General features: G+C 51.9%; 1 protein-coding gene across 2 annotated transcripts in view; it reads left to right on the plus strand.

Moving 5' to 3' along the window:
• The window catches only part of HOMER2 (homer scaffold protein 2), an 85,474-nt gene that overhangs the window by 36,934 nt on the left and 27,370 nt on the right, over positions 1–21,170 (plus strand). For both annotated transcript variants that reach the window (XM_047738399.1, XM_047738400.1), the window contains exons 2-3: positions 6,913–7,069; positions 16,997–17,128. In XM_047738399.1, coding sequence (XP_047594355.1) covers positions 6,913–7,069; positions 16,997–17,128 — 289 coding nt within the window. The remainder of the gene's footprint in view (positions 1–6,912; positions 7,070–16,996; positions 17,129–21,170) is intronic.

A 21,170-nucleotide genomic window follows, 5' to 3' on the forward strand; every position in this document is an offset into this window, starting at 1 on the left:
GGTATGTGGGGCAACTCCCGTGCCCCCCACGGATGAAGAGTACCACCTACGTCATGTGCTGAATTCCTCGGGCTTCTAACTTGGTTGTTCTGTTCCGTTAATTTACTTCTTTGCTTGATACCTCCCTGTTTCACGTGCTGGACTCTACAGTTAAGTATTTCATTACCCGACAGGGCTGAATCTCACTGCTCTTCATTTTCAGAATTTTTCTGGCTGTCTTCGTGGGGCGAGTTTCCCACACAAATAGCCCTGTCTGGTTCTCAAGATACTCCTGTTGATATTGTGACAAATGTATGGATTAGTTTAGGGGTACTTGACATTTTTTTTGTTTAAAGACTGAATTTATTTATTTGAAAGAGAGAACACACATAGAGGAAAGTGAGAGGGAGAAGCAGACTCCCTGCTGAGCAGAGAGCCCGATGCGGGACTCGATGCAGGACCCTGAGATCATGACCTGAGCCGAAGGCTGATGCTTAACTGACTGAGCCCCCCAGGTGCCCCAAAAGTATTTTTATATCCCCAAGATATCTTTATATTGACTTTTCCTATTTAAGAACAGAATGTGTCTTATTTATTAAAGTCTGCTTTTCTTTTTTTTCTTCTTCTTTTTTTTTTTTTTTTAAAGAATATCCTTGTTGTTTGCCTCTAAGGAGAGGGGCTAGGTGGTTAGACGGTAAGGATGGGAGGAGACTTTACATTTTTTCTGTATGCCTTTTTTTTTTTTTTTTTTTTGACAGACAGAGATCACAAGTAGGCAGAGAGGCAGACAGAGAGAGAGGAAGGGAAGCAGGCTCCCTTGCTGAGCAGAGAGCCCGATGCGGGGCTCGATCCCAGGACCCTGGGATCATGACCTGAGCCGAAGGCAGAGGCTTAACCCACTGAGCCACCCAGGCGCCCCTAAAGTCTGCTTTTCTGTGCCTTTAGAAATTCTCTCCAGAAATTCTTGTCTTGATGTTTTTGAGGCAGATCTTGCACAGTTCTATAGATTTCTAGAAATGGTATCTTTCTGTTTACTGCTCTTGAAGGGATCTTTAAAAATCTGTTACATCACCTGCAAGGTTGTTTGCATATAGAAGAAGGCTGTTGAGTTTATTTTTTGTTAATCTTGTAACTAGCCATCTTACTGAACTTTATTTACTCATGTTCACTTTTTCAGTTGATTTTCCTGGGCACTGTAGGTGTGCAGCCACGTTAGCTGCAAATAACAGTAACTTCACTCTGTTTTATTTATTATGGGGGTTGGTATGAAAAAGAGCTATAATACAGTCATGAGTTCGAGTCTTGGATGGAGAATGTACTAGGTGGACCTTCTGTCCATCATTTCCTATGTCCTCATCTTTAGAGGCTTGACCCTGTCTGCAAAGGGCCTTTTTTTGTTTTGTTTAAAGATTTTATTTATTTATTTGTCAGAGAGAGAGAGAGAGAGGGCACGCACAAGTAGGCAGAGTGGCAGGCAGAGGCAGAGAGAGAAGCAGGCTCCCTTCCGAGCAAGGAGCCCGATGCGGGACTCGATCCCAGGACCCTGGGATCATGACCCAAGCCAAAGACAGAGGCTTAACCAGCTGAGCCACCCAGGTGCCCCTGCAAAGGGCCTTATTAACCATCCTGGTTAATAACCAACCTGGCTCAGAGCCAGGAGAGCCCACACTGCTGGTACCTGTGACAGACACTCAGTCCAGGGTCTGTGTCCTGGGACGCAGATGGGACATCTCAGGAGGCCGTGACTGCACGTGAAGGACAAAGAGGAGGTCTTCTGACCCGCAAACAGGGTGGGATGTTTAGGCTCAAGACGGCATGTGCGGGGGCACCCTGGAAATGCTGACAGGTGAGGAGCAGGGCCAGGCGGTCCGGGCTGGGGGGACATTCTAACACACCTGCAGTGTGTCTGATGGGGGCTAGAGCCAGGGAAGGCCTTTGCGATGGTGGGGCCGGGGGGGCGGGGACCGTGCCTTCCCTTAATCTGTGGAGCTGGGCGGCGAGCGTTTGTCTTGGTGCCGTGATGGCTGTTTGGAGGGGCTCGCGACCCGGGGCAGACAAACCAGCCATGGCTTCCCTTGAGACCGTGAAACACTGTTTAAAGAGCCGCAAGGTCATGTCTGGACAGTTCGGTTTTCACGGAGTCAAGCAGGAGCAGGAGTGGTAGGAACGGTGAGGTTTCACAGACCCGTGTCCGGAAAAGCCTGGAGCTGAGCATTGCCGTGGCAAGTGGAGGGTGATGACAAATTAAAACATCATTTTTCTTTTTATTTTCTTCCCCTGCAAAAATTAGTCCTGCCAGTTCTTCGCAGAATTCTCTGACTCGGAGCCAGAAGCCGTTGAGAGCAGCAGTGGCGTCTCTGCTGAGTGGGTTTCATACTCCAAACATACATATGTTGCGCAGAGTGGCTGATTATCCTCGGGGACAATTACTGTCAGGTTCCAAAATGTGTTCAATGAGCCACAATTGCTGTTTATCCAGCTCTGAAAAGCCTGTGCGCGGGAGCGGTGGGTTACATTGTCTGCCTGAAGCAACGTTTCACCATCCGGAAACATCTGCTTTCTATTTAAAGCACTGGAGAAGGAATGGGAGTATTTTTGAAATCCACTCCCTAAGCATCAAACAGCAAAGAAAAGAGAATAAAATTGGGTATGAAGGTAGTTTCTGTTCTCTGATACACACTCTCCTCAGCTTTTCCCTGCTGGGAGGGAAAGGCGGCCTCCTGGGTTGGAAAGTTCTGCTTCTCTTGAGTTTTTCTATTTATACTGATTTGCACACTTATCGGAACGGACTCCTGTGTCCTAGTTCCAGTGCTTTTTTGCTTTTTCAGGTGAGGCAAGATAATCTCTCAGAGCTGGGAATCTGCGTTTCTGAATTTTGGGGCGAGGTTTATAGACTTCTCTGATTTTGCCCATCACGATGTAAGGATTTGTGATATGTAGTAGACTTTCTATGACGGTCAAGGTATTAGTTCTCTTTTGCTGAGTAATAAATTGCCACAAACTTAGCAGCTTAAAACAAAAGACTCTCTCTGGGTCCAGAGTCTGGGCGTGGCTTAGCTGTGTCCTCTGCTTCTGGGTCTCTTAGGAAGTGTCTTTAAGGTGTCAATGAGGGGTGGGGTCTCAGGAGAGATCTGACCCCCAAGTTTCCAAGTGGTTTGTTGGAAGAATTTCAGTTCCCCACGGGGTGTTGGGCGGAGAGCCTCAGTTTAGGGCCTCAGTTTCCCTCTGGCTGTTGGCAGGAGGCCACTCTCAGTTCCTGCAAACGTGGGTCCCCCCAGCATGGCAACACACCTCACCAAAGCCATCAAGAGAGTCAAGAGAATCTGCTAGCAAGACAGACATCACAGTCCCGTGTAGCTTACTTGCGCAATGACATCCCATCACCTTTGCTGTACTCTTTTGGTTAAAACAAGTCACAGGTCCCTCCACCACCTCCATCATCAAGCTCGGGGCGGGGAGGGGGATTTCATAAGGGAATAGTGACTGGAGGCCGGGATCACTGAGAACCACATCAAAAGCTGCGTCTTACAGAAAGCCATTCTTTCCAAAAGAGTGGAGCGTAATGATTAAGAGGAAGGGTGACCATGTCCCTTGGACCTGCTTTTACGTCTCAGATCTGTCACTTACTGTGTAACCCAAGGCAGGTCCTTGGCCTCTCTGAGCCCCCATTTCCCCACCTGCACACCTGCCGCAAAGGATCTTTATGATCCTAAAGGAGAGGTCACGTGTAAAACATGGCAGGTGGAAGGAGTCAGTAAATACTTTTTAAATCCTTTCTTCCTCCTTTTCTTTAAACACCATTAGATTTGTGAATTTTAGAAGAATTCATTAGAACTCCCCATTGGCCTCAGACGCAGTTATTCATGTGGAAATCTCAGTCCTGTGGGCAGTTTCCTGGGTTCAAGGCTGCGATCAGACTGGCCCCAGCTTGCCCAGGACTGAGGAATGCAGGTCTCTGGTCTCCCCCGTGCTCATCCTCAGCAGGGGTGTGGGACTCCCCGCACCTCTCCCCTTGCAGAGGCCTGACCACGGGAAACCCAGTCTGCAGCCACGGACGTTGTGGCCAGCTGGGTCCATGGTCCTCTTCTGACATCCTTGCATTTCTGGCCAGGGTCCCCGAGGCGGCCCACCATAGCTTTGGTCCATCCCCAGAGCCCAGCCAGCAGGTCTGGAGATGGCGGCATCTTCATGTCTCTGTGCTCAACTTGACCTGAATCACGCCTCGCAGGTGACTCTTGGCTTTGGCTTATCCCCGGTCAGGAAGCCTCCCTGTCCTTCCTGCCTGGTCTCTGGTCTCCCTGCTCCCCTCACTTCCTCTCTCCTACCGGGCTCAGGGACACAGAGTTGAAGTCAGTGATGGCTTGGCCATACGTCCTTCCCGCCCCCCCATCTCTGCCCAGAGCACTTCTGCCTCCCCACGCTCTGCACTCCCAAAATCCTGTCCTCCGTTTCATCGTAGTTCCCTTCAGGCTGTGGGAGGAAGATCTGGAATCATTCAAAGCTCGTTGTGTCTTTCTGGAGGAGAGATGCTGGCCACAGGCTCACTTCTTCCGTCTTCTGTCTAGATCACCTGTTAATGTCTCATTGTGGGTTTCTCCCCAGCTTCTCTGAGGATCAGAATCACCTGGAGCTCTTGTTAAAAACGGAGCTCCCCAGGCCGTCCCCGAGAGCCAAGTTCCTGTGGGGGGCAAGGGGGAGTAGGTTGGGGCCCAGAAACTTGCTTTTTATGAAGTGCTCAGCTAATTTCTGTCAGAGGTTTAGGAAACACTGGTCTAGAGGCGCTAAAGCTCAGACCCAGTCCCTCTTGCTCAGTGTGGAGGACGTGAGCGCAGGTGAGCGCAGGTGAGAGAGCCGGGCCTCTGCCCCAGCTGGGGCTCCTGCCTGACCCGGGTGCCCCTCCCCCGCTCGTTAGTGCTCGGTGGGAGGGAGGCAGAGAGACTTTAGCACAAGGCAATTATTTTTTTTTAATTGAGGTATAATTAGCATATAACATCACGTTAGTTTTAAGTACACAGCATGATTCGGTATTTGTATACATTGCAGAATTCCTCTAAAACTCTTTTCTGTGGTTACTGTCCTTTCAACTGCCGCCTCCTCTCGCATCTGCAGAATTCCGTGTGAACAGGCATTTTCCTTTCTGGTGCTGTACTTCTATGATTAGCAAAATACGGTGCCTGGGCTGGTGGTAACACAGCTGGGGAGCCCAGATGCCAGACTTCCCCATGGGGACTTGACGAAGAGCGCAGGCAGCCATGGGCACACAGGCTCCCCCACAGGCTGGCCACCCTGGTGACGACAGATGTGGGAAATTGCAGCAGGAATGGTCCTTTTGTCTCTACGTCCTGTCACCGTGTGGCTGGAAGGGTATCAGTTTAGGCTCCGGAGGGTGGGTAAACCTAACCACATTGACGGAAGACAGACATCCGAGTGATCCACATCCCCAGAGGGGCTTGTCCTGCTCTGGGATCTTGAAGGGAGATTTCGGGGGGCAAGAAATGCTTCCATTGGTTCTTCTGGAAAGCTGGCCACTTGAACCCATTGCACTGAGTTAGCACAAGTAGCATGCCCTTGGCTTTTGTTCTCCGGGAAGAGTGTTCATGGAAACGGGTCTGCAGCCACAACTGATGGTTGATGCTGATGTTTATGGCGATAGTATTCTTTGCAGGAGGCTCAAATAGTAAATTACTTTTCTAGGAAGACGTTTCTCTTCTAAAAGAGCTTTCTTTCCAGTAATGAGCCTCGTCTAGGCAGAATAGGTTCAAAGACTGCTTTGCCTAAAACCTCTCCATCTGGAGACCAGAACACTTGAAATTCACTTTCTCCCTTTGATTTTTTTTTTTTTTTTTGTATCCACTGAGTGTCCTATATTTTATGCCACCCCTTTGGATACCATAAGGATGTTAAAAGTGAATTTGAGTTACTTTTTAGTTTTGTTTTTATGTCTAATAAATGCTCATTAAATCTCATGAACATGATACTTCAACAGAAGTATCACCAAGTTAACAACACCACCAAGTAGATTTGAGGCATCTCATGAACTGTGGGGCCACTTTTACCTGCCGGGAGCTGCTCCCCCCACCCCGCCACCCCTGTGTGATCGTATTTGGAACACTTAAAGGATTTTTGAACCAGTTTGCCCGAAAACCCTGTCTTTAAAATTAAGTCTATTTTGTAATGAGTTTGTGTCTCCTTTTAAATTACTTTGTGAGGTCCATAGCTTACAGAATGAAATGCTGTGGAATCGGTTTCAGATTTTTATCCATCTGCTTTATTTCTTGATGCTTTATTGTCAAGATCAAAACAATTCCCCACTTTCCAGAAAGAAACCTGGATCCTGTGTCCATTTGGTTGACAGTCATGTTAGGAATTTACAGGAGCCAAAGAGCAACAACCCTACAGAGGCAAGAAAAGCAAAAGGGAAGGATTTCCTGAATTAAGCTCCTGAACCTCCAAAGATTTCTAAGTTGGGAACATAAAACTTTAAGGCTCCGTCTATTACGAGCGAACGCGTCTTGGGTAAGATGCTGCGAATTTGAGAAGTACTTACTAGAAATATAATAGGAAGTTGCAAATGGATTGCAAATCCTAAAGTTGTGGCAGGATCCTCCAAAAGACATGTATCACAGCATCCCGAGCACGCCAGCAGGATATCAGACAGGACCGGGATGCTCGACAGGAAGCGAGGACTCGGGACCTACATGTAGAGAGAGTTGCTCCTTGCCAGTTGCCCGCAGCCCATGGGGGGTGGGTTTCCGTGACTCCCGTGCCGGCCTCTCTCCTTCCCCCTTGTCTTATTTTACTTGTCCTCCTGTATATGCATCTCTCCCGATAAGCCGTTGAGATCTTTGGGGACCGCAGGAGGTGGGGCGAGAAGTCCTAAATGACGCGCAAAGTCCTGCACTGACCCTCACGCGCCCTCCTCTCCTCCCGCAGAGAACAGCCCATCTTCACCACGCGGGCGCACGTCTTCCAGATCGACCCCAGCACCAAGAAGAACTGGGTGCCAGCGAGCAAGCAGGCGGTCACCGTTTCCTACTTCTACGATGTCACCAGGAACAGCTATCGCATCATCAGCGTGGACGGAGCCAAGGTACCACCCGGAGGCTGATGTCACCATTCCCAGTCCCTGCCTTGTCAGCAAGAGCCGTGTGATACGGGGGTGCCCCGGGGGCTCAGTCTGTTAAGCGTCTGACTCTTGGTTTTGGTTCATGTTGTGATCTCAGGGTCCTGGAATCGAGCCCCGCGTTGGGCTCTGTGCTCAGTGCAGAGTCTGCTTCAGATTCTCTCTCCCTCCCCCCGCCCCAAATAAATAAGTAAAATCTTAGAAAAAAAGGTCAGTACGCTATGTTTCAAAGTGGAGGGGAAAGGATGTGCCCAGTTCCTGCCACATTACACAGGTGTTCCTGTATTAATCATGACGTTGGTCTAATCCACACCCTGCCTTTTTTTTTTCCATTTAAAATTATGCCAAATGAGGAAAAAAAAAATTTCCCTATTACCACGTTGTCTTTGTAATTAGCATTTTAATGCTTGTGTAACAGTTCCACCAAAGGCCTGCACTCTTCTTAATCTCTCCCCGTATGGTTGCCTATGTTCATGGCTTCCAGTCCTTTCCTGGTCTAGATAATGAGCATCTTTATAAAACAAGTTCTCCCACTCATTCATCACGTACCTATTGCTTTCTTTTGGGTAGTTCCTTAGGCTCGATTCCTGGAGGAAATACGGTAGGCTGAGATAGTAACCATTGATTCATGGCATGTGACCACTGTGACCAGATTGCTTTCCGCAGAGTCTGTTCTTCTAGCGTGCATGAGAATGCTGGCATATTGCACACGTCCCAGCAATTATAACTAGATAGGTGTTATATCTAGTCTGGTTTTTATGTTATCATTCCTAGCGATCAAAATTGATTAAAAGATTTTGGAGAATTTCTTGAAATACCTTTTTCCCCAGGTATTATTCTGCTGTCTTCCTTTATATTTTTGCCACGTTGCTATGGCGGCAGAGTAAAGAAGGGATAGCAACAGAAGTATCGCCAAGTTAACAGAAAATAAAGTAGATTTGAGGCTTTATAATTTCTTTTCTGTCTTTAGTCAGTGTTCATCCCACTGGACAGTTTTACAATTTCCATTTTCTGCTGTCACCCTAAACTCAGTGTACCTGGGGCGCCCAGGCAGCTCCGTCAGTGGAATGTGCGATCGTGAGTTCAAGCACCATTTTGGAGGTAGTTTACTTAGAATAATTAGGTAAATCAACAAAGTCACTTATAAAAGGAGAAAATGGAATTCACTGTATTTGAAGCAGAATTCCCCGATTTGCCCTCTAAACCACCTCCCCATTTTCATTCCCTATCAATTTAGGCTGGAAAAAAAAAAAGAAAGAAAAGCACAAATTCATTCCCTTTTTAGTTGGTCAGTGAGTCTGCTTTTGAAGGGCCTCACATTTATGCCTAGTGTTTTAAGACCATAACTGGTCCTGAAAGTTTTTTTTCTTTTTTAAGATTTTTTATTTCTTTATTTGACATAGAGAACACAAGTAGGCAGAGAGGCAGGCAGAGAGAGAGGGGAAGCAGGCTCCCCGCTGAACAGAGAGCCCGATGTGGGGCTTGATCCCAGGACCCTGGGATCATGACCTGAGCCGAAAGGCAGAGGCTTAACCTACTGAACCACCAGGCGCCCCAAGTCTTTTTTTTAAATTGGAGTATAATTAGCCTGCAGTGTTGTCTGGGTTTCAGGTGCACCATGTGTTGGACAGTTCCGTCCCTCGCGCGGTACTCCTCACGAGAAGGGTTGTCACTGTCGGTCACCAACAAACATTTTTACAGGATTATTGACTGTATTCCCTATGCTGTACTTCTCGTCCCCACAACTCACTTATTTATCTTATAACCGGAAGTTTACACAGTGGCCCTTACAGATTTCCTCCTTCCCTCCCACCTGCCTCCCCTCTGACAACCGTCAGTTCGTTCTGGTTTTTGTTGGTCCGTTTGCTTTTTGGATTCCACAAATGAGTGAAGTCATACAGCGTTTGCCTTTGACTTGCTCCCTGTAGCCTGACTCCCTCGAGGTCCATCCACGTTGTCACAGGTGGGGAGAGCTCGTTCTCTCACGCCTGCGGGATGCTCCGTTGTGCGCATTCGCCCCGCGCCCTTTTCCCGTTCATCGGGGACAAACACTGGGTTGCTCCGCACGTACTTTGGCTACTGTAGATAATGCCCGGGAAACACAGGGGTGCGTATCTTTTTCTTTTTTTTTTTTTTTTTTTTAAGATTTATTTATTTATTTATTTAACAGACAGAAATCACAAGTAGGCAGAGAGGCAGGCAGAGAGAGAGAGAGGAGGAAGCAGGCTCCCTGCCAAGCAGAGAGCCCAATGCGGGGCTCGATCCCAGGACTCTGGGATCATGACCTGAGCCGAAGGCAGAGGCTTTAACCCACTGAGCCACCCAGGCGCCCCAGGGGTGCGTATCTTTTAAAATTAGTGTTTTCATTTTCTTTGGGTAAATACCCAATAGTTGATGACTGGATTGTATGGTAATTTTATTTTTGACTTTTTTGAGGAACCTCTGTACTGTTTTCCACAAGGGCTGCACCAGTTTACGTTCCCACCAACAGTGCACGAGGGTTCCCTTTCCTCCACATCCTCGCCAACACCTGTTATTTCTTGTCTTTTTTTTTTTTTTTTTTAAGATTTATTTATTTGAGGGGCACCTCGGTGGCTCAGTCGTTAAGTGTCTGCCTTCAGCTCAGGTCATGATCCGAGAGTTGTGGGATCGAGCCCCACATCGGGCTCCCTGCTCAGTGGGGAGCCTGCTTCTCCCTCCTCTCCTCCTTGCTTGTATTCCCTCTCTCGCTCTCTCTGTCATAAATAAATAAAATCTTTAAAAAAAAAGATTTATTTGAGAGTGAGAGAAGTCTAAGCAGAGGGGGAGAACCCCAAGCAGACTCCCCACTGAGCACAGAGCCTGATGGGGGGCTCCATCCCATGACCCTGAGAGCACGACCCAAGCTGAAACCAAGAGTCAGGCGCTTAACAGACTGAGCCACCCAGACGCCCCTCTTGTCTTTTCAGTCCTGGCTGTTGTGACAGGTGTGAGGTGCTGTCTCACTGTGGGTTTAATTTGCATTTCGCTAAGGAGGAGGGATGTTGAGCACCTTTCGTTTGCTCAGGATTTTCATAGCCTTCTGACCGGCTCCCCTCTCCTGCCTAAAGCCTGTCCCACCCTCTGCCTGTAGGCCAGCAGCCCTCGGAAACAGGGGACTGGGGGTTTGAGCAGTGGAATGGAGCCTGGTGGACGCTTCTTACTCCTCAGAGCCCCCAAAGCAGAAGGCACAGAGAAGCCTCCATTGGAATGTCCTCGAGGGAAGTTGGGAGAGCCTCATCTCCTCCTGATCTCTTGATGAGGCTCCTTGTCCTAAGACAGAATCCCCCCTTTCAGCCACGTTCTCTCAGCAGAGCGAAAACTGCGGATGACGTTGGCCAGGCACCTCGATCCTATGTCTTTTCCTTCCGGTTGTCACAACCCTTCCTCCTACTTAGGAAGGGAGCCCAGAAGTCCTCATTTCACGGTTGAGGTCGAGGACAGGCAGTCACCCAGCCCAGTTTCGCACTGCCTGTGAGGCTTGGCAGGCCGGCGCCTGTGGCCAGACCCCGGGACACCAGCTGCGCAGCGCTAGGGTTGCAGCAGGCCGGCCCCTGGCCAGTAGAGGAGCACGTCCTGACACGATGTCACGCGAGCCGCGTGTCTTCTTCCATGTTTGGACAGCTGTAGCTGGTGTGGCAAAGATGTCTAAAGACAGACAGGGGCTGGTTCTCTCCTCTAAGCAAGCAGGAGGAGGCAGGGCAGCATTCTGCTGAGTGCTGAGCACGCGTCGCAGTGCCTGGCACCCAGTAGGTAGGCAGTTGTGTTTGATAGTGAGTATCTGCAAGGTGCCTTTATTATTATTATTATTATTGTCGTTGTTGTTATTATTTTCTTCCGGGAGACACGGAGATACTGCAGTTGAATTACCTCTTCCCTTCTCTGGGCTTCTGAGCTGGAATCGCTGTGCCTTGTGCCGGGATGTTCAGGCTGACCTGCTTTCTTTTATCTGTCGATGCTGTCGCTTCATCTGCTGTCCTCGAGCTGGGTTTGCACTGGTGTCGGTTGAGTTATCCAAGGATATATTGGGCTTAAATATAGATAAAATGACTTGCTTTGAGAAAGTGCTTTTAGTCCTCTTAGCTGGGCTTTTAGTGATTTGTCAAAGTGTCAGCCGCTCTGTCATCCAGCTCTGCAGTTTCTGAAGGCTGTGGCGGTGTGGTGGGGTGTGAGCCAAACGAGGCAGCTAAGAGAAATCAGATGGGGTGTGTGTGTGGAGGGGAGGGGGGCTGACCCCGGAGCTGCAGAACAGAGCCAGCTCAGGGTTGGCGTGGGGGACCTGTCGATTTAGGGAGTCACTTGCAGACTGGGAACCCGGCCATGGGATGCTACTGGAATTCAGAGATGGTTTGTGGTGGTGAGTGCCCAGTGCATGTGTGTGGGTGGGAGGAGCCACTGGAGGCAGGGTGAGGAAGGGACCTAGAGCACAGGGTGGCTGACTTCTGGGCAGATGAACGGACCCTTCTCTTGTGAGACAAGAGAATAAGGGGGGGCCGGGGTCAGGAACTAAATCACAGGCTGGGTGACACCTCCCCACTGACTCATTTGCTCATGGGTGACAGAAAGGGAGCAGTGAGCTGGGAAGTTGTCTGGGGATCTGGGATCCTTGCTCAGAACGGGCACGGGGGAATCTGAGGAGCGTCTGCCGCCGATCGGACCCACCCGCTGGAAGTCCCGCGAATGAGGCAGATGGGTGCCTCGCAGTACGGGTTTGCCTCCTGAGATAAACAGCACCCTGCGTGAGTTACATGCTTCCCACAGCAGAAAGTGTCACCTGAGACACATAGCAAATTGCATCTCTCTGAACTTTCCCAGAGTCAGCACTTGCGTTTTTGAGTAAATTATATACATTCTGGCACGCGGTGGTCCTTCTGGCAGCTGAAAGCAGAGCCCAGATGATGGCAATTGAAAGGCATTGGAGAGGGGCGCCTGGGTGGCTCAGTCAGTGAAGCCTCTGCCTTCAGCTCAGGTCATGATCCCAGGGTCCTGGGATCGAGCCGCACATCGGCTGCTTCTCCCTCTCGCTCTGTCTTCTGTTCCCCCTGCTTGTGCTCTCTCTCTCTCATATAAACAAAATCTTAAAAAGAAAGAAAGGAAGGAAAGAAGGAAGGCATCAGGAAACTGCAGGAAGGGAGGAAGGAAGGAAAGAGGGAAGGCAGGAAACCATAGAAACCATAGAAACACCGTGAACACAAGGGACTCCAATTCCAGAGCGGTAAGGACCGCTCAGAGATGACAATGACAATGGCCGTTGGCAGTTCTTTTCTGCTGTGAGCTTTTGCCAGTCCAGGCTGCAGGTGGATGCTGCTGGGGGAGGAGAGAAGCCCCTGGGGCAGGGAACAGTGGGGGCCAGAGGGTCTTTAGGCCACGGCTGGCTTCCCCACTAGATGGTGGCTGAGCAGCAGGTACATGTGGGTCTGCAGGGACAGGCTGAATGTTTCTGCGGGTTGAGTAAAATCCCCCTCATATTCGCAGAGCTTACAACGAAGACCTGCCCAAGGGGTCTAGGAGGGAACAGCGAAGGCACGAGAGCCCCAGAGACAGTGGGGGAATCGCCGGGGGGCGTCTCTGTACCCTCCTCCCCTGGAAAGGGCACTCGCCGGTGTGGCAGGATGTAGAGGCTGAAAATCCACACCCGGTCCCCCCGGGAAAAGCAGAGCAGCAGGGACTTGGGAGCTAGAATGAGAGACTGGGGAGCAAGCGGCCCAGACACATGGCCAGCTTCTCCTGAGGTTTGCCAGATTTGGAAGTTAAAATTTGGAAGACCTCAGAGCAAAGCTGGGGACATCTGACAAACAGAACTGAATCTCCTGAAGCGTCTCGGGGAAGTGGAGATAGAGACCTGCCAGGCTCCCAGTGGAAAGCCCTAGAGGGCCTGCCCTGAGGCAGAGGCGGAGGGAGACTTACCAGACCGGAAATGGGGCCCTGACCCAGCTCTGTCCCAGAGCAAAATAGGGATTTCTTGTATTCCTACCCACCCAGCAGACAAGGGGGGAAACGTCCTTTGTAGGCGACAATATCACGTGGAACCCTAACAAGTCCTTTCATACCCATTTCCCACCATACGGTGAAAAAGGCTGGACACCCAGAGATGCAAGACCGTAGGCCTAGAATCAAGAGAAGCAAAACCCAGAGAGTAGAAGCAGGTTCTGGCACAATCCAGACGTTAGAGTCAGCATCTAGCATTTCTAAAGAACTATGATTATTATCTTCGAGGAAATAGAGGGGAAAATGGACGAAGTAGATGACAGGAAGGAAGATATCCCCCAAAGACTTAGACATTTTTTTTTTAAGAATCAAATGAACATTCTAGAACTAAAAAAAATGCAGAGTCTAAAATTGAGTTCAGTGACTCAGTTTAGCAGCAGATGGGTTCTGTCAGGAGCCGGGATTAGTGAACTGGAGGACAGACCATAGAACATATCCAGATTGAAACAGAGAGAACCAAGAATCAGGGTGATAAGAACCGGTAGGAACATGAACTGTGTTGGGCGCACTCAGGAGGTCTAGCATATGTGTACTTGGAGCCCCAGAGGAGAGCAGAGAAGACGGAGCAGAAGCGGTGTTCTTAGAATGCTTGAGAATTTTCAAAAAAAAAAAAGAAAGAAAATTGAGTCTATAGGTTTGAGAAGCTAAATGAACCCCCAGCAGGATACAGATTCAGCTCTTGAAACCTGTTCGTCCTTGCTCTGTAAGTAGTACATACTTTATATTCCTTTTAACCACTTACTAGCTGTGTGACCTTGAACGTGTCATTCAACTTTGTTGAGCCTCAGTTTTCCCGTCTGTAAAAATGGGGATGAGAAAGAAGACTGTGTGAAAAAGTGCCTTAGGAATTATTACGCTGTAAAGAAATACCAGGGGTCCTCCCCTTTGTTATTCCAGCCTGACTGACCCTGGGACAACGTGTTTGGGGCGAACTCTGGAGGTGTGTCCTGTACTCTGCTCAGCCTCTGTCCTCTGCCTTTCAAGAGGGCTCTGGGGAGGGGTTCTGGAGGCTGACTTAGAGGCATAAGAGCACAAAGATCTAGAAAGAATCAGGTTTCTGAATGGGTCTGGTGATTGCTTCGCCGTCCCAGAATTCTGATAATTGGGAGGTGACCGGGGTTGGCTTTCTGGGATCACGTGATCCACTCTGATCCAGCGCCCAGCCACACACCTGCCCCCAGCCTGCTCTGATTCCACCATATCAGTCCCGCCTGGGGCTGAGCCAGACCCCAGTCAACCTCTGAAGTCCCAGAAGCATTCCTTTATGCTCACCCCTGGTTTAGGTCTGCATTTTCCATGCCCCACTCCCCTGCCCCCATCTCTGATTGTGTCGGATGACAGCAGACAGAGCTCTGGACCCGCTCTGCTTGCTTCCAGTTATCTGAAAAATGCTTGATCACGTGTCTTCACTCACGTGAACTGTGGTGTTCTAGGAGTTATCACAGTCAAGGGAAAGGACGGGGAGTGCAGTGGAGGCATCCATGGTACAAAATGAGAAGCATGTTGTATAGAAATTCCAAATGCAGGTTTCTGAGTCTTTTCTCTAGGCTCTGCTCCTCACCAGGTCATTTCCCCCTGTGACATGGAGGGGATAGTCCCACCGCACATGTCACGCGAGCTGATGGAAGTAAACCATTCAAGACATGCTAAATACGTAGTAATTGCTGTTCTTAGTATTAACTTCCAGAAATTATTTTGGCAAATAAACAAGGTTTATACTTGAGCTAATACCTCCTTAGAAAACTCGGTAGGGGGCGGGGCGCCTGGGGATCGGAGTCGTTAAGCGTCTGCCTTCAGCTCAGGTCATGATCTTGGGGTCCTGGGATCGAATCCTGCCTCCGGCTCTCTACTCAGCAGGGAGCCTGCTTCTCCCTCTCCATCCGCCTCTCCCCCTGCTCATGCTCACTCTCTCATGCTCTCTCTCTCTCTCAAATAAATAAAATCTTAAGAGAAAGAGAAAGCTCAGTAGGCATTCATATACACATAGCGATGATACCTCTGTTTCTAGAGGCGACTCTGACTCCCTGTTTGGGTCTCTTTATTAGTTAAAGCAAGAATCTGTGTCCAGAAGGTCCGTCCTTCAGCGAAATAATCGGCTGACGTTCCCACCATGGAAAGGGAGGCCATGCTCGTCAGCGTTTTCTCTTCCCTGTTTTATCAGTTATGAGTGGAGCTGATTGCTGAGAACGCACATTTCCTTAATAAGGAAAACTGCTAGTAGATTCATCCTTTAGCATACTTACAGGCACACCGCAGAGATACGTGGGTTCGGTTCCAGACCGAGGCAATAAAGCAAGTGTCACGATTAAGCACGTCACGTGAGCCTTGTGGTTTCCTGAGTTCGCAGACTCGTCGTGTGCTGCGTCCGCTCAGCGTGCCACGGCAGGACTTTGGGGAAAGTCCATGCCTTAATTAAAAAATGCAGTTTTATTGCAAAAAATGCTAACAATCCCCTGAGCTTTCGGTGAGTTGCCGTCCACGATCACGGGTCATCATCCCAAGGACAGGAAATGACAATGTTTGAAATGCTACGAGAATAATCCAGATGTGACATGGAGAGGCGAACGGAGTGAAAGCTGTTGGGACGGCGGCGCCCGCAGACTTGTTTGACACAGGGTTGCCGCGAACCTTCAGTTGGTAGAAAGCGCGGTTATCGGGACGCGGGACAAAGCGAAGCCGCGGAGCCAGATGTGCCCACACTCAGAAGGCTCTGTTTCTGCTCAGATCATCACAGACTCTCTCATGGGGGGCGTGACCCGTGGGTTCTGCCCTCCAGCCTGGCACAGACATCCGCTCTCCCCATGAGTGTCCCTGGGAGGCTTAGGGCTTCGAAGGGCTTCTGCCAGGGTGAGCCTCCCGCTGATTACTCACTAACACTTCTGGATTGTTCATTGGTTGTTTGTTTACATGTCTCTCCCCTCTTCCTACTTCTGCTGCGGGAGGATCAGGAGTCCGGACTCCTCCGCCCCTTGTCCTCAGTGAGCAGCGCACTGGGCCAGTAGATGCTCGGTGGACGCGGAAGGCCGGATCCCGCGGGGGCTGGAGGGCCTCCTTTTACCCCCACTTCACTTGGTGCCCTCGCTCCCCTGCCGGGGTCTCCGAGAGGCTGATCTGCGGGCTCCAGCCCTGCGTCCGCGGAGTTTCTGGCTTCTGGCTGGGGCTGGCCGCTGGCAGGGACCACAGGGCAGAAGCGAGGGTATCCGTTCTGTGGGCTCCCCTCCGGGGGGACACCACGCGCGGACTCGTATGTCAAGACAGCCTGTGGCTGCCAACCACGACCCTGGCCTTCTGCAGCCTGTGGCCTCTTTCTCCCCTCATCCTTTCAGGCCACGGAGGGGGCACCATTGAGCACCCAGTCCCTGCACCCCTGCCGACAGCTTCTCTACACCCCACTCGTACCGCTACCGTTGCTTTCTTTGTAAATTAACCGTCCACGATCATCTCGATCGGAGCACGGCTGTTCCTTCTTGTCGGGGAACAACGAGCCCCAGTTGCCGATGGAGATTCAAAGTTGTTCAGGCTGCACATGGGGGCTCCAGGTGCTTGAAAAGGGACATAGCGCGGCTCCTCCGAGAGTGTGCGGCGTGGCTGGTGTACCCCTGAAGGCTATTGGTGCCCCGGAGCTCTGGGGGAAGAAACAGCAGTTTGGGAAACTAGTCTCTCCTTAGGGCAGACTTTCTCCCGCCAACTGTAAGATCTTATTTTAGAGCGACCATCTGTTTTTAGGTCTCTGCAAGGACCCCTGATTATGGGTGTGTGTCTGATTCGGCAGAGGCTGTGCTGGGAGGCCCCGGGGGCAGGTGCCGTGGGGCGAGGGTGCGTGCACTGGGTGCTCCGTCCAGGTCAGACCCAGCGTTCAGCTCCTCTTTGTCTGGCTCTTTCCTGCAGGTGATCATAAACAGCACCATCACGCCCAACATGACTTTCACCAAGACGTCGCAGAAGTTCGGGCAGTGGGCTGACAGCAGAGCCAACACCGTGTTTGGCCTGGGGTTCTCCTCGGAGCAGCAACTGACGAAGGTAAGGCGGTCGTCCCGTCGCACGCTCTGTCCCTCGGTCCCCGGATGCCCCCACTGGACAGGATTCCTCTCCAGGCTTTGATTTGAGCCCCCTGGTGCCGCAGGGCTGCCCGACCCGATGACCTTTTAGAGACCCCAGGTGCCCCGAAGTGGAGCCGTTGTTGGGGAAGGAAAGCTCACGTGCCACCTGCCCCTGCAGAGCCTGAGGTTGCGGCCCCAGCAAACCGCTCTACCTGTGGTTCTTTTCCCATGTGGGGTTACCCCAATCCCTGGGTCCCACATGCACCTGACAGCTGTCAGCATCAGTGACCCGTTAGCAGAGGGTGGGGCTGCCGGATACCGACAGCACACAGTTCCCGCCCTGGGGTCCCCATATCCCTTAAAAGGTCACAGTGTTTGGGGTGCAGGTCGCTTTTTTCCCCCTGGGGAAAGGATTCATAGCTTTGATTTGATTCTCTGATGGGGACTTGGGACACACTCTGTAGACAGTCAGAAAGGCGTCGAGGAGCCGATGGTGACCAAACACAGGTGGAAAACCCCAAGGTCTGTGGGAACAGGCTGAGCGCCTCGGATGGCGGGACGGAGCTTCTCTGGGTGAGGGGGTCTCCTCGTCATAGGCTGCTGGAAGAGCCGTGTGGGGTATGGGGAAGGCCTTGCCCGAGAGCAAGACTGGCTAGTTTACAGGACACAGAACTTACAGGAAGGACATCAGAGGGTCTCCGAGAATCTGAGGGAGTGTGGAAAGGGAAGGGCCAGAGCCGGACTGGCTGCAGGAGTCTTGGCTTTAGGACTGATGTCTAGATGGTTGCTGTGAACGTACTTCCTGAGCTGTGGCCGGGCCCACGCGGTGCCAGGTGCTGAGAAGACAGAGCTGTGGTCCGTCCCAGAGGCGTTCACAGAATCCCAGATTCCAGGGGACTTGACTGGGTTGCTGGGTATGGACTGGCTGCTTGGGCTTGCTGTGTATACTGAAGACAGCTTTCAGGGGAGGGCGGTGGAGACAGGTCAGGAAGCCACCATGCAGGGGCCCACAGATTTGCACCTCGCGTCTGTCTAGCACACGAGCACAGGCTGTGCACACACACACACCTACACACATATGCACACACACATATTTCTAAGGAGGCCTGCAGCCTGCGAGGCAGCCATCCTACCTCCAGCAGGAAGGAGCCCCTGATGGAGGACACCCCACGGACTGTGCTCTTTGGCATCTCCACGTACTTCCATGGGGATACCACTCCCTAGGAGCCCCAGAGACCGGAAATGGCCTGGTGGCCCTCTGGGCATCTCTCTTGTGCCTGCATGCTCACAGAAGCATTCTTTCCTGGGTGACAAAACCTCCCCTCCAGGGGCGCCTGAGCGCCTCAGTCCATTAAGCATCTGCCTTCAGCTCAGATCATGAGCCCAGAGTCCTGGGATCAAGTCCTGCATCGGGGCTCCCTGCTCAGCGAGGATCCTGCTTCTCCCTCTCTCTCTGCCCCTCCCCCTGTCCGTGCTCTCTCACTATCTTTCCAGTAAAAACATAAAATCTTTAAAAAATAATAATAAACCTCCCTTCCAGTTCATCAGGGCCCTGACACAGGGAAGGAAGCAAAATTCTTGAGTCTACGTCTTCAGGTGTCATTGTGGAAACAATGTCCTTTGGTTCCCAGACTTGTGTGCTGTGCCTCAGAAGGGAAGCAGCATGTCCCACGCGTCTGGAAAGCATGTGTTGCGACGGGCAGCCTGCAGAGTTCTGCAGGGTGGGAGGACTGAGAATCCTTCGCTTCATTTTGTCTGCGGAGAAGTGAGTTTGCTGGTTTGAGCCAGTGCTGTGTGGTGTAGACGACCTCAGGCAGGTCTCTGAGTGGCAGGAAAGCCGACGGTGTCAGGTGAGGACGAGTCACTGTGTCCTGTGGACGCGGGGCCAAGGCAGGTGGCTCTTCACCGAGCAGCTGGGTGCTCACATCAGGGAACAAGGCGGAACTGGGGGCTGCGGTGGGATCACTGTGGTTGGCGGTGGGCACGCAGCCCGCCAGAGGTTGGGGTGGCCTGGAGAGCAGGAGTGAGTTGTCAAGGTCAACTGGTGCCTGTCTCCCTGGCGCCCAGGCCAGTGTGTCTGTGAGCCTTGTGGGCAGGCCCTGGGCTGCCAGGAGGAGAAGGTCTGGGTGTCCCTAGATCGGCCCTAAGGATTCCCTTTGGCACGGAGGCGGGGAGCTGGGGAGACTATCTTAGTCCATTCAGGCTGTCAGGACCCCGGGCCACACAGCGGAGAGCTCATGCACAGCAGAGCTGGGCTCTCGGAGCTCGGGGGGCTGGAAGGCTGAGACCAGGGCGCTAGCACCGTCCGCTTCACAGGAAGGCCTGCTGCCTGGTGGTTTGCCGGCACCTTCTCGTGGTGCTCTCCCGTGCTGGAAAGAGAGCCGGGGGGCTCTGTGGGGTCTCTTATGAGGGCACCTGTCCCATTTACGCGGGCTTCACCCTCCTGAGGTGAGAGGTGACCTCATCACCTCTCAGTGGCCCTACCTCCTGATCCCTCACCCTGGGGCCTAGGATCTCAACATAGGAACTTGAGGGGGTCACAGGCTTCCAGCCGGTTGCAGGCACTCATGTGGGATATGAGTGTCTTCAGACTCCAGTTCCACGGGACCCCCTGGGTTCCACTGATGTCGCTCTTCCCAAATCTCTTTGTCACTAACCTTCTAAATTTGTTTCTTCCCAGTCCCTGCCCAGGCAGTGAGGCCCCGACCATTTCCCTAGGGTTCAGGGCAGATCGTGACCCCAGGCCACCTGCCCTGTGCACACTGGACAATGAGACGTTCCAAGTCACGTCCCCGGGGGAGGACTTCCCTTTTCCATCATCCTCTGCACAACAGCAGCAGCATGAGTAAACCCATGACACCCCGGGAGAGAGGCTGTGACCAGGATGTGGGGGTGTGAGGGTGGGCAAGGCTGTGGCCAGAACCCAGCCCAGGACTTGAGACCGTGGCCTGTGAGAGATTTCAAGCCAAGAAGGAAAACAAGCGGCTTAGAGTCATAGGCAGGTTTTCCCGGCAGACTGGGTTGTTCTGGTGCTGATCAGGGATGCTGAGGGCCTGAGTAGGAGCCGGAGGGACTTGGGCACTACGGAGGCGCTGAACCGGTGGGACCTAGTGAGTGGACGTGGGAGGCAGGGGCTCTGGGATGAGGACGGACTGACAGACAGAGGGAACTGCTGTTTTCTGAAACGAAGAATAGGGCTGTGAGAATCCGAGAATTTATGTGACGTGGAAGTAGGTATGATGGTGATTTGTTGAACAAATGATACCAGCACCCGTCCGAAGTGGACAGCAGATTGGGTCCCTGTCCCCTCTGAAGGAGCACCTAGAGGTGGCCATGGTGTGGGGGCAAGGGGGATACTTGGGAGCAGCCCCCCGCCCCCCCATGTCCCCTCCCCACACCGGCTGGTGTCCTCACACCTCTGGGGAAGCCCGCGGAGAAGCAGAGGCTCCCGTGGGAGGCAGGGCCCCAGCGCCCCTGACCCCGCCCGATGCTCCAGGCCTTCCAGAAGCACCAACGGCTGACAGAATTGCTCTCGGGCCTGGAAGAATTTCTTCCCTCTTAAGAGGAATCAGAGGAGCTGGGAAGCATAAACGGTGAATGTTTCTAATGCAAAGAATCGAAAGCAGGGAGAACTCAAGACAGAAATGAGAACAAATTGTTGAAGTTCACTCCCTGGGCCTCTGAGACCCGGGGAGACCTCAGGCCGTGCCTGCCTCCCCGCGAGGCCACCCCTCCCTTCCCCAGGCCAAGGGAAATGTCCTGTCATCACAGAGGAGGGCCCCATCTCCCTGAGTCCCTCGGCCGCCTCGGGCGACACCAGTTGGATCTGCCTTTGTCACAAAAGCTTCTCGGGTGTCTCCTTTGTTCAGAATGTTTCAAGTCAACCTCTTCCCCGTCTCCGTGAAGGGAACGATTAGCCACACACTGATAAATTACTGTCAAGTGAGGCTGGCAGTCTCGACAAGTGGCAATTAGCCGGCAGAGAGGAGCTCGGGCCTGAGGGGACGGCTGTGGCCCCACGT

Source organism: Lutra lutra, chromosome 7 (genome assembly GCF_902655055.1).
Source record: "Lutra lutra chromosome 7, mLutLut1.2, whole genome shotgun sequence".
Lineage (NCBI taxonomy): Eukaryota > Metazoa > Chordata > Mammalia > Carnivora > Mustelidae > Lutra > Lutra lutra.